General features: G+C 35.3%; 1 protein-coding gene across 1 annotated transcript in view; it reads left to right on the forward strand.

Annotated features, from left to right (window-relative positions):
- COL5A2 (collagen type V alpha 2 chain) overlaps positions 1–14,920 on the forward strand; it is a 147,196-nt gene extending 132,276 nt beyond the window's left edge. The window contains exons 46-54 of the mRNA XM_019461888.2: positions 1,122–1,229; positions 1,727–1,780; positions 5,186–5,293; positions 5,662–5,715; positions 6,734–6,841; positions 8,746–9,037; positions 9,761–9,948; positions 12,225–12,464; positions 13,221–14,920. Of these exons, the coding sequence (XP_019317433.1) occupies positions 1,122–1,229; positions 1,727–1,780; positions 5,186–5,293; positions 5,662–5,715; positions 6,734–6,841; positions 8,746–9,037; positions 9,761–9,948; positions 12,225–12,464; positions 13,221–13,367 (1,299 nt within the window). The 3' untranslated portion in view covers positions 13,368–14,920. The remainder of the gene's footprint in view (positions 1–1,121; positions 1,230–1,726; positions 1,781–5,185; positions 5,294–5,661; positions 5,716–6,733; positions 6,842–8,745; positions 9,038–9,760; positions 9,949–12,224; positions 12,465–13,220) is intronic.
- Positions 14,921–15,691: the final 771 nt, after the last annotated feature.

Raw genomic sequence — 15,691 nt, forward strand, 5'->3', positions numbered from 1 at the left:
GCCAGGGAATGCAAATTCTCTTGGCACCTGGGTTTTTCCCTTGGTCAGTATACATTATGCAGTGCAGTAATCTTCAAAGATTTTTCTGATGCATTCCCTGGTTTAATTTCGATAGTCTGTGAAACCCTATGCACAATTTAAGTTGTCATCACATTTTATTTTAATTCTAAATTTAAATAGTTGCAAAAGGAGTAATTCCTGGTAAATTCTAAATGTGTATGTGCTTTCAGTATATTTTTTTCAAAATCTTGTATTTGCCGATTTAGCTTATTCAATGTATTATATGTCCATTCTCTAACCTAATGGCCAAGGTTTATCCTGGTTGCCAAACTAATCAGTCCAATAAGACTTAATTTCTGTCAGCAAAATAGGTCTGACTCCATTTTTCAAGTCAAATAATTATGATATAACATTGTTTATATAATAATAATAATCTCATCTCTGACTTTCTTAAGGAGACAATAAGATTTGGAGCCTTGTCATAGTTGGGTCACCTGGATAAAATAAGCAACATCCTCTTTCTTTCCAAATATCTCTGCTTTATTCTCAAGAGAACTATGAATTCTGGAAAAATCTTTAGTTTTGTGCCCTGAGGTGTTTATTCCTTGGGGGCATTGCATCATAAAAAGATTGCAGACAGATTTTAATGTCTGTTTTTTCTTTCATAAAATGGGAGAGGAGTGATTATTAAAGAGGAAGTAGGGAAGGATGCTTCAGATCAGTTTTCTGAGATATCACTTATGGAGATGAAAATCTAGAAAGTGGTTTCCTTAAAATTTTCTCAGCTTTCACACTCTGGAAAGTCTCTGTTTACCCCAAGTTAATGGATACACTTGAAGACTGCTGGTGTAAGAAACACGTAAATTCGGGAGCTGACGCTGCTATGCTCCAGCAATCCTGACTATAGGAGGAGTAGGGTGAGAGTGAGGGGGGGGGAGGACATCTGAAATTGGGGTTAACAAGTCAATGTAAGTAAAATATTTAAGTAAAGTATAAGTTGGATAATAAAAATGAGTTTTAAAAGAGGTATATATTTTATTTTCATGAATAGCATGAGCATATAGAATGCCATTATTTTAGAATAAATATCGAAAGAATAATGCCATGGATCTTCTCATCAGGGTGATCGTGGAGACCCTGGGCCTGCAGGTCTGCCAGGCTCTCAGGGTGCCCCTGGAACTCCTGGTCCTGTCGGTGCTCCAGGAGATGCAGGACAAAGAGGAGATCCGGTAAGGAGAGTCAATTTCATACTGACAGTTATAAATATCAGGAGGCCATATTGTGAGCGACAGGTATGCCTGCATACAATCATACACGTGCACTTGATTAAGCACTCTATACAAAGAATGACAGCCAATTATGATTTAATTTTTTAAATCTTAATGGAAAACATTTGGTTTCTAATAGATATTCAAAAATCCTGATGTTTTGAGTTTCAACATCTAAAAATGTTGTGATGTATAGGAAATGTAGTAAGTATGCATTGTGTTAAATTTAAGCAAGTAATGTCCTACCATAGTCGACTAAGGTGATCTTCATTCCGTGAAGTCAATTAATAAATGGACTAAGTAAGTGTCATTGTATACCTAAGGACATTAGCTTGATTTTAATCAATTAGCCATAAGAGTATACACATAGATATACAATTTACATATTTGTGAATCCTATATCTATATAGTATATGCATATTTTTTTACATACCAATTTTTGTGAAAATTTCTTCTAGGGTTCTCGGGGTCCTATAGGACCACCTGGTCGAACTGGAAAACGTGGTTTACTTGTAAGTTCTCTGTTTTTCTTTAAAAATAAAAGTCATCTCACACAAAATACACTGCCGAAGAAGCACAATTTAAGATTCATCAATGAAAATCAACGAGTTCTTCAAACTTTGGACAAAAATATTAATTTAATACTCAGGAATTTGTATTTGTTTCTATAATTCAAACACATGTCCTCTGAGTTTCACTGTTAATTCTTTCAGAGATCAATGAAGACTTTTAGAGTCACAGTTTTCTCCCAAAATAATAGGAATAATAGTGCCCTTTTCTCAGAGATTTTCTGAGAATCGCATAGAAAATGGGTTTGAAATCTCTTTGTAAACTTGAAATGTGCTAGCCAAATATGTTTTAATTTCAGCTAGACTACCCTGCCCATGTTCTGATCTTTTTGCTATTTGCAGTTGCCTCCAGGTTAATGATTATTATATAAATGTTTTACAATGAATGAATCATGTCTGATGGGCAGTCTAATAGGCCATGTTCCTTTGACACTCATTATATGAATTAATCTCTATATCGATGAAGAAAAATTATAGACTAAATTCATGATCTGTTATTTTTTTTTTCTATCTTTTTTATTTTTTTATTTTTTTATTTTTTAATATATGAAATTTACTGTCAAATTGGTTTCCATACAACACCCAGTGCTCATCCCAAAAGGTGCCCTCCTCAATACCCATCACCCACCCTGCCCTCCCTCCCACCCTGCCCTCCCTCCCACCCCCCATCAACCCTCAGTTTGTTCTCAGTTTTTAACAGTCTCTTATGCTTTGGCTCTCTCCCACTCTAACCTCTTTTTTTTTTTTTTTTTTTTTTTCCTTCCCCTCCCCCATGGGTTTCTGTTATGTTTCTCAGGATCCACATAAGAGTGAAACCATATGGTATCTGTCTTTCTCTGTATGGCTTGTTTCACTTAGCATCACACTCTCCAGTTCATGATCTGTTATTAACTCATATTTCTCAGCTTTGATTTGAGCCTGACTGGAAATTTCATAGTTACATAGCATGTCAAGTGAACGATTTTCTAACTAGTTACAAAAACAACGTGATTTCTTTTTCATGATTAAATGAATTTTAGCTAATAATTTAAGTAGGTATTTTCTGGTTTAGTTTATTTTCATTTTAAAAATTTTAGGGCATTCCCAAAATAAAAGAACCTCTCTAACATGAAAGCATTCAGGCTGATTTTAGTATTTAAATTTGTATTGTTATATAGAATATGTAAAAGTAACTGAGAACTAATTTTATTATAAAAAGATTCGCATACTGTTTGACAATTAGGATGTACAAATTTAAAAAGGGGGGGGGGGAGAGAACCAAAAAAAATAAGAACAAGAAATATTCAGAGAAAAATTAACCTGAGAGCCAGTCTATTTGATGATATTTTTCATTCTCTGAAGTCAGACTGACAGTTTGAATGGTCTTTAGGAAAACTAAAGAGAGCAGAAGCTGTTGCTATATAGTACGTGACCCTATGCTTCTTGGCCATTTACCATGAACCACTGGACCCCTGGAGCTGCTTCTATTTCCTAAGACTTAAAAAAACAAACAAACAAACAAACAAACAAAAACAACCAAATAAAAGGGCGGCCCAAGACTGATCAGACTGATCTGTTCATTCCCACCTCTTCTCTAGGCACAGCTTTTATCCCACAATAAGATGCTTATTATTGCTTTTTCTTTAGTTTCTCAGGATTGGGATTGATAGATTTGGGTACAGATATTGCAGATATAAGGATAACAAGTATTTCACTGTATTTTCTTTAGAGGAGAGTGGCTTAATGATAATATTCTTCTGACACTTGTTTGAACAAGACTGCCAATTTTGTATTTTCCCCCAAGTTTGAGATATAATTGGCATTATTAAAGTGCATAGCGCAATGATCTGATGTAGGTATACATTGTGAAATGATCACTACAATACCACAGTAAGTTTAACAAGGACTTGTCACCTCACATAGCTGCAAATTTTATTTTGTTGTGGTGAGAATGTTTAAGATCTACTCTCTTAGCAACTTTCAAATATGGCCAATTTCTTAATATAGTCCCAGCTGTCATATCCAGTTAATGTATCTACATGTGCAAATTTAATCATAAACATTCCTTTCTTAGAGGTAGTATAAGTGAATAAGAGCTCATGTTTTAATTTAAAAGAATCTACGGGGGCGCCTGGGTGGCTCAGTCAGTTAAGTGTCCGACTTCGGCTCAGGTCATGATCTCACTGTGCATGAGTTTGAGCCCCGCTTCAGGCTCTGTGCTGACGGCTTAGAGCCTGGAGCTTTCTTCGGATTCTGTGTCTCCCTCTCTCTCTCTCTGCCCCTCCCCTGCTCATGCTCTGTCTCTTTCTGTCTTTTAAAAATAAATAAACATTGATAAAAGAATCTATGTATGGTGGCAATATTTTTACATAATGATATCAGCATAATATATGAAATACAGTATTTGGAAAATGTTTCAGATAGGTTAGCTCAAATTTAAAAATACATCATTTTTATGGGATGCCTAGGTGGCTCAGTCGGTTAAGCGTCTGACTTCGGCTCAAGTCATGATCTCATGGCTTGTGGGTTCGAGCCCCGTGTCAGGCTCTGTGCTGACGGCTCAGAGCCTGGAGCCTGCTTTGGATTCTGTGTCTCCCTCTCTTGCTGCCCCTCCCTAGCTGGCACTCTGTCTCTCTCTCCCTAAAAAGTAAAATAAACATTAAATTTTTTAAAAATACATCATTTTAGTGTAATGCAGGATAAACATTGAAAAAACTGAATCATTAGGAAAGCAGTATTATATATCTTATGTTTTTAGTGATCACCTTCATTTTTTGAGAAAAAAGGACAAAAACTTCTAGGTCTAATTCTATAAGTAACTATGTTAGTTCATACAGTAGTCCCTCCTCCCCTATTTTGCTCTGTGGGTTTTCAGTTACCCATAGTTAACTGCAGTCAGGAAGCAATTAATCCTCCTAACATATTATCGGAAGGTCAATAGCAGCCTAACACTACGTCACAATGCCTACATCATTCACCTGGCTCATCTCATCACATAGGCATTTTATCATCTCACATTATCACAGGAAGAACAGCGAATATAGTACAATAAGATATTTTGAGACAGAAAGACCACATTCATATAACTGTTATTATAGTATATTGTTGTAATTGTTCTATTTTATTATTAGTTACCATTAATCTCTTAATTCGTGCCTAATTTATGAATTAAATTTTATCATAGGTATGTATGTATAGGAACAAATATAGTATATATAGTGCTCAGGTATCCACTGTGGATCATAGAACTTATCCCCCATAGATAAGGGGGGACTACTGCAAGATTGTACTAAATACAATTGTAAAAATTAAAATCGTAGTAAATTGTAATCTTAACAAGCAATATCCATTCCATGACCCTATTTCTAGGGACCCCAAGGACCTCGAGGTGACAAAGGTGATCATGGAGACCGAGGTGACCGAGGTCAGAAGGGTCACAGAGGTTTCACTGGTCTTCAGGGTCTTCCTGGACCTCCCGTAAGTTATTCCTTGAAGTATTATTTGCCTGCTATATGAAAACACACAGGTATCTTGACATGAATATTTATTTGTCTATAAAATGGTTGGACTTTTTGTATCTTATTTTCATTTTGAAGCATATCTTGATGAATATTTAATTACCCAGTTGCCCATTATAATTTGCCAATATGTATATATGTCAGGATATATGTTCCCTTACTCCTACAGTTTAGTATTAGTCAACTTATGTATACATCATAGAGATTGAAGACTTTAAGAAATTAGCGTATGCTGCTAAAGTCAATGAGAGCACATTTTTAAAAGCTGAGAATGGCAAAATGTAGGTGTAAATATTTTGGCAACATTTTTTACTTTTTCCTACTTAGGGTCCAAATGGTGAACAAGGCAGTGCTGGAATTCCTGGACCATTTGGCCCTAGAGTAAGTAATGAAACCTAGTAGGTTGCTGATGTAAATAATAATGCTGTTGGTAACAAAATGCCTGGGCTTCAGTATCATTTTCATGGCATTGAAGCGGGAGTCAGGCCCAGGCTGTCTGCAGTTGGCAGCAAATACATGAGACAAACCATTCAGCAATTACCTTTGTGTAAAAATATTCTGAAATATGACATATTACTTCATGGAACCATGAAGTACCTAGTGTGCATATACTCATCTGTTACTTCATTTTCTTACTCTGTGTTCATAGAAATTTCCATTACATTTGTACTCTTTGAGAATATATAATAGGACTTACCATGAAGTAGAAACAGATTTTGAGGCTGGATATGTTTTTTTTTCTTTAAGTAAGTGAGATACTTTCCCAGAAAGTATGAGTTTGCATAAGCCTAATTTGGAAGCAAATCATAAAATGAAAGCAATATTTGAAGCTTTTAAAAATTCTACATTAGTGTTAATCCTGCCTCCAATAGGCCTCCAATATGCCTCCAATTAATGTCATAAGACAATTGATACATAATTATTTTTAAAAACCATTGGAAAGAATTTCTGCTATGTCTAAATACAGTGTAAACAAATCATACATAACACTGAGATGTGATGAGATCCTGGGGGATACACACAAATTTAACTTATATCAATCCCTATAACTTCTGTCATTTTCTTAGTCCTAAGTTAATTAAGTTTTTAATTAACTTTCCAATATATGAGATTTGATGAAACAGCCTTCTTCCAAAAAAAGTAGATAACCAGTCCATTAAAGTTTTTAACTGAATGCTGGTTAAAACCAAAGCTGAATGCCTTGAGCAGCTTGTATGATGGAGAGTTCATGTGTGATGAAACAGGGAACATTAGAGAGCCAGAACTCTATTGACTAGTCATTAGGAATATGCATGAGAAACCTTTGTGACAACTCCATAAGGAAAATAATTCTTTGATTAGATGGTCATTGTAAACGTTTTCTTCATAGAATCTAAAATACAGTCTTTGTTTCTGGCAGGGTCCGCCAGGCCCAGTTGGTCCTTCAGGTAAAGAAGGAAACCCCGGGCCACTGGGGCCTATAGGGCCTCCTGGTGTGCGGGGCAGTGTCGGAGAAGCAGGACCTGAGGTAATCACAGGGGTTTGCATGCAGGTGATGCTATTGGTTCCCATCGCTTAGATTCTATCCAGGGAACATCTGTGCAGCATGATGGACGAGAGATTTAAGGAACTCTGAAAACAAACCTAAAAGTCACACAAGAGCTTGTCTAAGTAACTCAAATACTTTAATACCGATTATTCAGAGTATGTAAAATTAGAGTCCAAGCTACCAAATGTAACTTGACTTCATGTGACATCAAGGAGAGAAAAGAGCAATTATAATTAAAATTATGAAAATGTTGCTTTGCTTTCAATGGCAATATGCTAAATGTGAGATTTGATAAATATAGTCATTCATGGAAATGTTAGAAAGGGGAAAGTATGAAATTAAAGTTTTTCTCTTTTGAAAATGACATTTAGAAAGGATTTAAATTAAAACTTTTTTGAAAAAATTTCCAACAATATGAAGTTGGGAAACAGCAGGAATTCGGGAAACATCCTCATATATCTGCCATGCACATGTGTATGTGTGTGCATGTATGTATACGAGTTTTGTATCCCTCTCTGGTGTTTCTTCCTCTCTGGTCTTATTTACCTTTCCCTCCTTATCCTGTCTCTTCCTTTTACTGGTATTATCATTAAATTAAATATTTATTATTTATTATATGAATGGAATAGCCTTATTTTTTCTATGGTCAAGAGGAATATTTCCTATTTATTTCTCTGTGCATGAAGAACAGCTACAGATTTGGAATACCTGACTTATGTGGCTCTTGTTTGACTTTATTCTGTGGGTCAGCAGTCCTTAATAGAAAAAACAACAAACAAACAAACAAACAACAAAAAACCAAAAAACTCTTCCCCTCATTATCAGAAAGGAATGCATAGAATCATGATATGACCTTACTGGGGAAAAAAAAAAAAAAAAGAAAGAAAGAAAAAACGGTTTAACAGTCTGTTGAGGATGAAGCAGGGTTGGCACTGAAGGGTGAAGCAACTTGTCCAGAGCCACTTGATGAGTGGCATGGCAAGTTCAGAGCTTCAGCCCTCTGACTGCCAGGACTGTGCTCCCCACAGGAGACATGGATGCCACATCTCTTCCGGTTGTCAGCTGATTCTCTCAAGTCACTGAGCTCTTCCTTGGGAAATTGCAGAAAGGATTGATGGCGAGGATCCACTTCCAAGCCCCTGAAACTTTTTGTGCTTATCTCCCTACTATTCCAATAGTTCTTGTTTGGCACCAAAAAAAAAAAAAAAAAAAAAAAAAAAAAAAAGAGAGAGAGAAAGAGAGAGCTGTTTACTTTTGTTGATAAAAAAGCTAAGGAGAACTTCCTCCAGTTTTGTTTAGTACAGAGAATTTTGATCTACACACCAATTAATGCACATAAAACGACTTTCTATACTTTCCCCTGTAATTGGAAGATGGGGAGAATTCTTCTGTGAGTGTTTCTTGTGGGTATGTCCTTGATAGAGATATGAGGTCTTAAAGAACTAGCACCCACAAATCTTTTACATCTCCTTTTCCGGCTTGTGTCCATAAATCCTTTTAAAACGTTTTAGTTGTGCTTTGCCCCAAATAGTGTGGAAACGAATATACATATCTATACATTCTTAACACAAAATATATTGTATCTTTAAGAGCAAATGTTTTGCACTTTGATTTTTATTGATCTCAGATGCTGACTTGCAGATAATGTTGTCTGATAAAAGTTACACATCATTTCTCATCCTTAGGAAGTTAGAGGTTGGCAGGCCAGAGCCATCTAGTTTTATTAAAAGGTCATGAGGTCATAGATCGGTCAGTGCCATCAGACTGCAGTATAGCCGTGTAACTCCCTATGCACCAAGTCCCATCAGTGCCATTGTGTCCAGCTGAAAAACAAAAACCAAAAAAATATATTAACTGTATTTCTGATGTTTTTTAAAAATTAGGGTCCTCCTGGTGAGCCTGGTCCACCTGGTCCCCCGGGCCCCCCCGGGCACCTTACCGCTGCTCTTGGGGATATCATGGGTCACTACGATGAGAGCATGCCAGATCCACTTCCAGAGTTTACTGAAGATCAGGCGGCTCCTGATGACAAAAACAAAACTGACCCAGGGGTCCATGCTACCCTGAAGTCACTCAGTAGTCAGATTGAAACTATGCGCAGCCCTGATGGCTCTAAAAAGCATCCAGCCCGGACTTGTGATGATTTAAAGCTTTGCCATTCTGCAAAGCAGAGTGGTGAGTACACACGTGCCCATTTGAGCAAAGTCCATTGTTTCCCATTGTGTTCTCGACTGCATCCCAAAATATTTGATTGACTCTCTACTTACAGACAGACACAAAAGGCAAAATGGCAAACATCACAGAATTTATGCTTTAGTGGTGGGGACAGTCAGTGACATGAAAAATTATAAGATAAGATGATAAGTATTACAAAAGAGGACATATTCTATTGATCCATTTTCATGTAGTTACAGAGATAATTTATAGCATTCTAATTGTATTTCAACTCATTTACTTATTTTATTCATAGTTTTCACAATATGTTATTTTATTACATTCCAATTATAGTTTGCTTTAAAATATTATCCTTATAAATTTCATGAGAACACATTCATTTTGGCAAAGCCACTTAATTATGGTGGATTATCTCTTTTTGGTAGAGGTTTCTCATTTATAAAATGAGGATTATGATATTTCCTTCCCATGTATATGTTGAGCCTTAAGCACATGATTTGGCAAAGTGCCTTAGAACAGTGCTTCCTGTGTAGAAAGGACTCAAATGTGTACCAGTTACTTTTTCCTTAACTGCAGAGTATTTTCTTAACTGAGATACTCTCTCTTAAAAAAGTCCTTCATCAGTGAATTCATATTTTCAAACCCTCTGTTAATTCTTCTAGAGACTCATAATCATGCTTGAAATTCTCTTTATGTGGCTAATATTTTTATTTTGGAAAATAGGTGAGTACTGGATTGATCCTAACCAGGGATCTGCTGAAGATGCAATCAAAGTTTACTGCAACATGGAAACAGGAGAAACATGTATTTCAGCAAACCCATCCAGTGTGCCTCGTAAAACCTGGTGGGCCAGCAAATCTTCTGACCATAAGCCTGTTTGGTATGGTCTTGATATGAATAGAGGATCTCAGGTAATTTAATATGCTTACTTAAAATTGTATTCTTTGCTTTTCATTATTTATTGTACTTTCTTTATTTAGGATTATGCTATTATTTTTGACCACATTTATTATTGCATAAACAAATTTTACTATAAATTATATTAACATAAATTTTGCATGACAAATTTTGCTTGGAATGTGGAAAAGTAACTATTTTTAATATTAGTTCCTTTAATGCGTGTGACACTGATTGTGGAGTATATCTAAAAGGATCTTGCCAGAGTTGAAAGACAGGGATTATCCTTAGTGTCAGGAGACCTTGGTGACAAGTACCTGCATCTCTTGCTGACATTGTGACCTCAGGAAGTCACTTAACCTTTTGGAGCCTCGTTCTGGCATTTTTAAAAAAGTTTTATTTATTTATTTTGTGAGAGAGACAGAGGATGAACGGGGAGGGGAAGAGAGAGAGAGAGAGAGAATCCCTCCATGCTCACAGCACAGCACAGGGCTTGATCCTATGAACCATATGATCATAACCTGAGCCGAAATTAAGACTTGGTTGCTCATCCTACTGAGCCACCAGGCGCCCCAGTTTTGCCATTTTATTTTATTTTATTTTATTTTATTTTATTTTATTTTATTTTATTTTTTTATATGTTTATTTATTTTTGAAAGAGAAAGAGAGAGAGAGAGAGAGAGAGAGAGAGAGAGAGAGAGAGAGCACAAGCTGGGGAGCGGAGGAGAGACAGGGAGACACAGAATCCGGAGCAGGCTCCAGGCTCTGAGCTGTCAGCACAGAGCCCAACTTGGGGCTCAAACTCATAAACTGTGAGATCATGACCTGAGCTGAAGTCAGCCACTTAACTGACTGAGCCACCCAGGTGCCCCCAGTTTTGCAATTTTAAAGTGAAAGTGATAATATATTGCAGTCTCTGTGTATATCTGGTACATGATAAGCTATAAATAAATATTAGATAATCACTGTAATAGTATTTTTAATAATTAAATCACTTTGTAAAGTTTGTAGTATTATTTAAACTTAAGGTGTCTTTGTAATTACAGTTGAACCTTGAACAACACAGGGGTTAGGGACAAAAATCAGTCAAAAATCTGTGCAGTCAGAAATCTGCATACAACTTTTGAGTCCCCCAAAACTTAACAACTAATTGCCTACTGTTGACTGGAAGACTTACCAATAACATAAACAGTTGATCAACACATATTTTGTATGTTATATGGATTATATACTCTATTCTCAGAATAAAGTAAGCTAGAGAAAAGAAAATGTAACTCAGGAGGAGGAGAAAATACATTCACAGCACTGTACTGTGTATGTTGAAAAAATTCTATGTGTAAGTGGACCCATGCAGTTCAAACCCATGTTATTCACGGTCAACTGCATATGAATTTATTAATATTTTTCCTTTATGTCTCTTTCATGGTCCTGTATTTAGATTCTCAACCAGCCTTGCCATTTCCTATTATAATAAGAATATTTCATTCTGGATCTCTTTATGGCAGCCTAACTCTGAAACTTTCTTCTCAACTCTGCTTCTGACCTTTCGTCAGAATTCATGTTACTAGTAAACATAATGAGATATTATAGGTGTGTACAGGATATACTAGAATCTACAATTATTTAATGGGTAGGAAATTTTAACATTTAAATACACCCAATTGAAATGTAATTTAGTCAATATACTATGTAAAAGGCTTAAATAGGAGCTGTGAAAATAGAGCTTAAAAGAGAAGAGCAGAAAAGAAGGTTCTTTATGTTTCAAATTTTTTTGATTATCTGTTTTTGTTAGCTGATAGAAAGCTTGTAATTCATATTTCCTGTAAGTATGTAACAGTGGGTTTAAAAAATTAAGTTCCAATTCTTATTATAATTAGCAATAAGGACAGTGAGTTATTTTTGATACATGATTGAGCTAGTGCTCAGGTATAACTGCTAAAAAGCAATATGCAAGATTTTTTTAAACAGAAGCAGATTTCTAAAATACTTATATTTTCTCTAGTGAGTTGTAATTGTCATTGATTTCATTACCTTTTGTTTGGGGTAATAAAGACAGAGGTTCTCCCTTGCGAGTATTCATAGAAGTTTTAAAATATTTTTATATATAGGTAGAGTATGTTGTTATATGAAAGAATAAAAGTAATACTCTTCAAAATTGATGTCTGAAATCACACATGCACACAGACATGCAGACACACACACACACACACACACACACACACACACACACACACAGCACTTATTAAAACCTTTCAGTGTTTCCTATAACAAAGACTCTTTGTTTCTCTAGTTTGTTTATGGAGACCATCGGTCACCTAATGCAGCCATTACTCAAATGACCTTCTTGCGCCTTTTATCAAAAGAAGCTTCCCAGAACATTACTTACATCTGTAAAAACAGTGTAGGATACATGGATGATCAAGCCAAAAACCTCAAGAAAGCTGTGGTTCTCAAAGGGTCAAATGACTTGGAAATCAAAGCAGAGGGAAATGTTAGATTCAGATACATAGTTCTTCAAGATACTTGCTCTGTAAGTACTTTTAATCTATATATTGATCTGGTTGAGTAAAAATGTATTTTGTTAAAAATGCTGCTTTGGCAGAAGTGGGGGCAATTTTACCCAGTATATGATTATGTATAATAGCTTCACTTATACTTTTTATAGCTAGTATAGCTATAGTGAATAGTATAGTATAGCTTAGTGAAGCTTAGGATAGCTTCACTTATACTCTTTAGCATAAATGTGAATGTGTATTAGTACATGAAGCATGGTAGAAGTTTTAATACGATAATTAACAAAGGACTGGATCCTTGGGATTCAACCCAGCTCTTCTGCAAACGCACTTTGGTTCTCCTGCAAATCACTTTATTTCAGCTCAGTTACATGCTTAAAATTCCTTGATTCTAAAACAGATAATCAATCTGAGATACTCCTTGTATTTTTCACTGATTTGTATGTCTCCCCATTTGTATATATAGATATAAAAAAGGAAAATATTTCATGGTGAATTATTTCATTTGTGAAAAGCAAAAAAGGCTTTCACAGTTTGTTGTTAGTGACCATTTGGGAAGCTGCAAAAGAACAAAAGGCATTTTCTCAATTTAAAGTATGTAAGAAATGCCTCCAGCTATGCCAGTACAGCTTGATATTAACAGTGCTCTTAATTTCAAGTAGTGCACTAAAAGAAATTGCTTTCACATTATCAAGTTTGGCTTGGAAGTTTATGCCTAACATCTTTGGAATAATTTGTATATACTATTAACCTGTTGCACCATTTAATTCTAGAAACGAAATGGAAATGTGGGCAAGACCATCTTTGAATATAGAACACAGAATGTGGCACGCTTGCCCATCATAGATCTTGCCCCTGTGGATGTTGGCAGCACAGACCAAGAATTTGGCATCGAAATTGGGCCAGTTTGTTTTGTGTAAAGCAAGCCAAGATACATCGACAATGAGCACCACCCCCGCCATCAATGACCACCACCATTCACAAGAATTTTGACTGTTTGAAGCTGATCCTGAGACTCTTGAAGTAATGGCTGATCCTGCATCAGCATTGTATATATGGTCTTAAGTGCCTGGCCTCCTTATCCTTCAGAATATTTATTTTACTTACAATCCTCAAGTTTTAATTGATTTAAAATATTTTTCAATACAGCAGTTTAGGTTTAAGACGACCAATGACATTGACCACCTTTTAAAAAAGTAAACTGATTGAATAAAATGAATCTCCGTTTTCTTCAATTTATTTCAATGTAATGACAAAGTTGCTTAGTATTTATGAGAAAATTCTTCTTCCTGGCAGGTAGCTTAAAGAGTGGGGTATGTAAAACCACAACACATGTTTGTTTCACTTGACTGTAGTTTGAAAAATACAAAGTAGTGCCCTTTTGTGACCTCTCATTCCCAAATTATCAATTAAAAATGAAATCAGAATGTTTACCCTTGTGATTGAAACCCACATGCATGTCTAGAGATTGTGTAACTACCGTAGGGACTCTTCAAAGAGAACTTGAAAAAAACCCCATCAATTTCTCACTGTATTAAATGGAATTTTTAAATACTATACATTGATTGGAATTTCTGGAAAACAAAGTGATCTGAAATTTTTGTAAAGGGTGGTAAGTTCAGACTTTTTCTCATTCAAATTTAAAGGTACCTTTCCCTCTTGACTCAGTCTATCAATATAGATAGAAGTTACCATGAATATACCATTGAATACATTTGCACTTTCTTGTTTAAGAAGACATTGAATGAAAAATAATTTACATGTACAACTTTATAAACATATGTCCAGGACCCAAAGTCGAGAGTCTTCCACATGTACAATCTCATCATCCTGAAGGCTATAATGAAGAAAAAGATTTAGAAACTCAAGTGGTGGAGCTGACTCTAATCAAATGTGATGATTGGAAGTAGAACATTTGGCCTTTGAACTCTCATAGGAAAAGTGACCCAACATTTCTTAGCGTGAGCTACCTCATCTCTAGAAGCTGGGATGGACTTACTATTCTTGTTTATATTTTAGATACTAAAAGGTGCTATGCTTCTGTTATTATTCCAAGACTGGAGATAGGCAGGGCTAAAATGTATTATTATTTTTCCTCTAATGATGGTGCTAAAATTCCTTTTATAAATTTTTTTAAAAATAAAGATGGTTTCACCAATACCATTTGTGAAAAAATAACTGTTAGACTTCCCATTTCTGAAAGAAGGAGCATTGTTCCAGTGCCTTTTCATTGTTCATCTGTCATACTGTATCTGGAATGTTTTGTGATACTTGCATGTTTCTTAGACCAGAACATGTAGGTCCCCTTGTGTCTCAAGGTTTTTTCCCCCCTTAATTGCATTTGTTGGCTCCATTTTTATTTTTTCTTTAAAAATAAACAGCTGGGACCATCCCAAAGGACAAGCCATGCACGCAACTTTAGTCATGTATCTCTGCAAAGCATCAAATTAAATGCACGCTTTTGTCATGTCAATGGTTTTCGTTTTGTGAAATTCCTTTGAACATATTAGATCCATTTTATTTCCAATAGTGAAAAGTAAAGTGTTGTGGTATTCTTTACTTGCCATTTATTTAAAGGATAAAACAACAAATACCTCCCATTGTGTACATACTGGCTTAGAAATGAAAATCAATTTTAAAATCACCCACAAAGGCAACACGACACTAATTATCACTGTCTTTGCCTTTAAAAATCTCGGTAGTATTATTGATAAAAAGAGAAATGCAACTGGTTTTTCATGGTTGAATAAACTGTGATAATAAAATGTCTGTTTCAAAGTATAACACATATGAATTTAGCCTAAATGTTTTCAGAGTTTTATTTTCAGTATTTATTTCACAACTTTATTTTTCCCCAAGTTGGTTATTATTTGAGCTCTACATCTTACATTTGAGTATTTATATACCTAAGGACATTTGTGAGTTTTGTTTGTATTAAAACTTCCTTCAAATCCAACCTATAAAGGTTGTACAAGTTTAGATAGATAAACCAGAAATATGTGGTGATTCTCTTAAGTCAAAAACACTAAATAATCTCTAGCTATAGAAATACCAGCTCTTATTTGGAGCTCAGGAATAAAAGTTTGCCCTAGACAATTCCAAAAGCCCTCAAATTACTTGCCTGAGTTCTAGATCGATAGGTTCCACTAGACTCATGGACCTCTTTACCTTTCTAAATGATATTTCAAACTCTACATGATCAAAAGTGAACTAATCTATAGCTAGGGAGGATGGTGACATTAAT

The sequence above is a fragment of the Panthera pardus genome, unplaced genomic scaffold (genome assembly GCF_024362965.1).
Source record: "Panthera pardus isolate Hobbes unplaced genomic scaffold, ASM2436296v1 HiC_scaffold_10, whole genome shotgun sequence".
NCBI classification, from domain to species: Eukaryota; Metazoa; Chordata; class Mammalia; order Carnivora; family Felidae; genus Panthera; species Panthera pardus.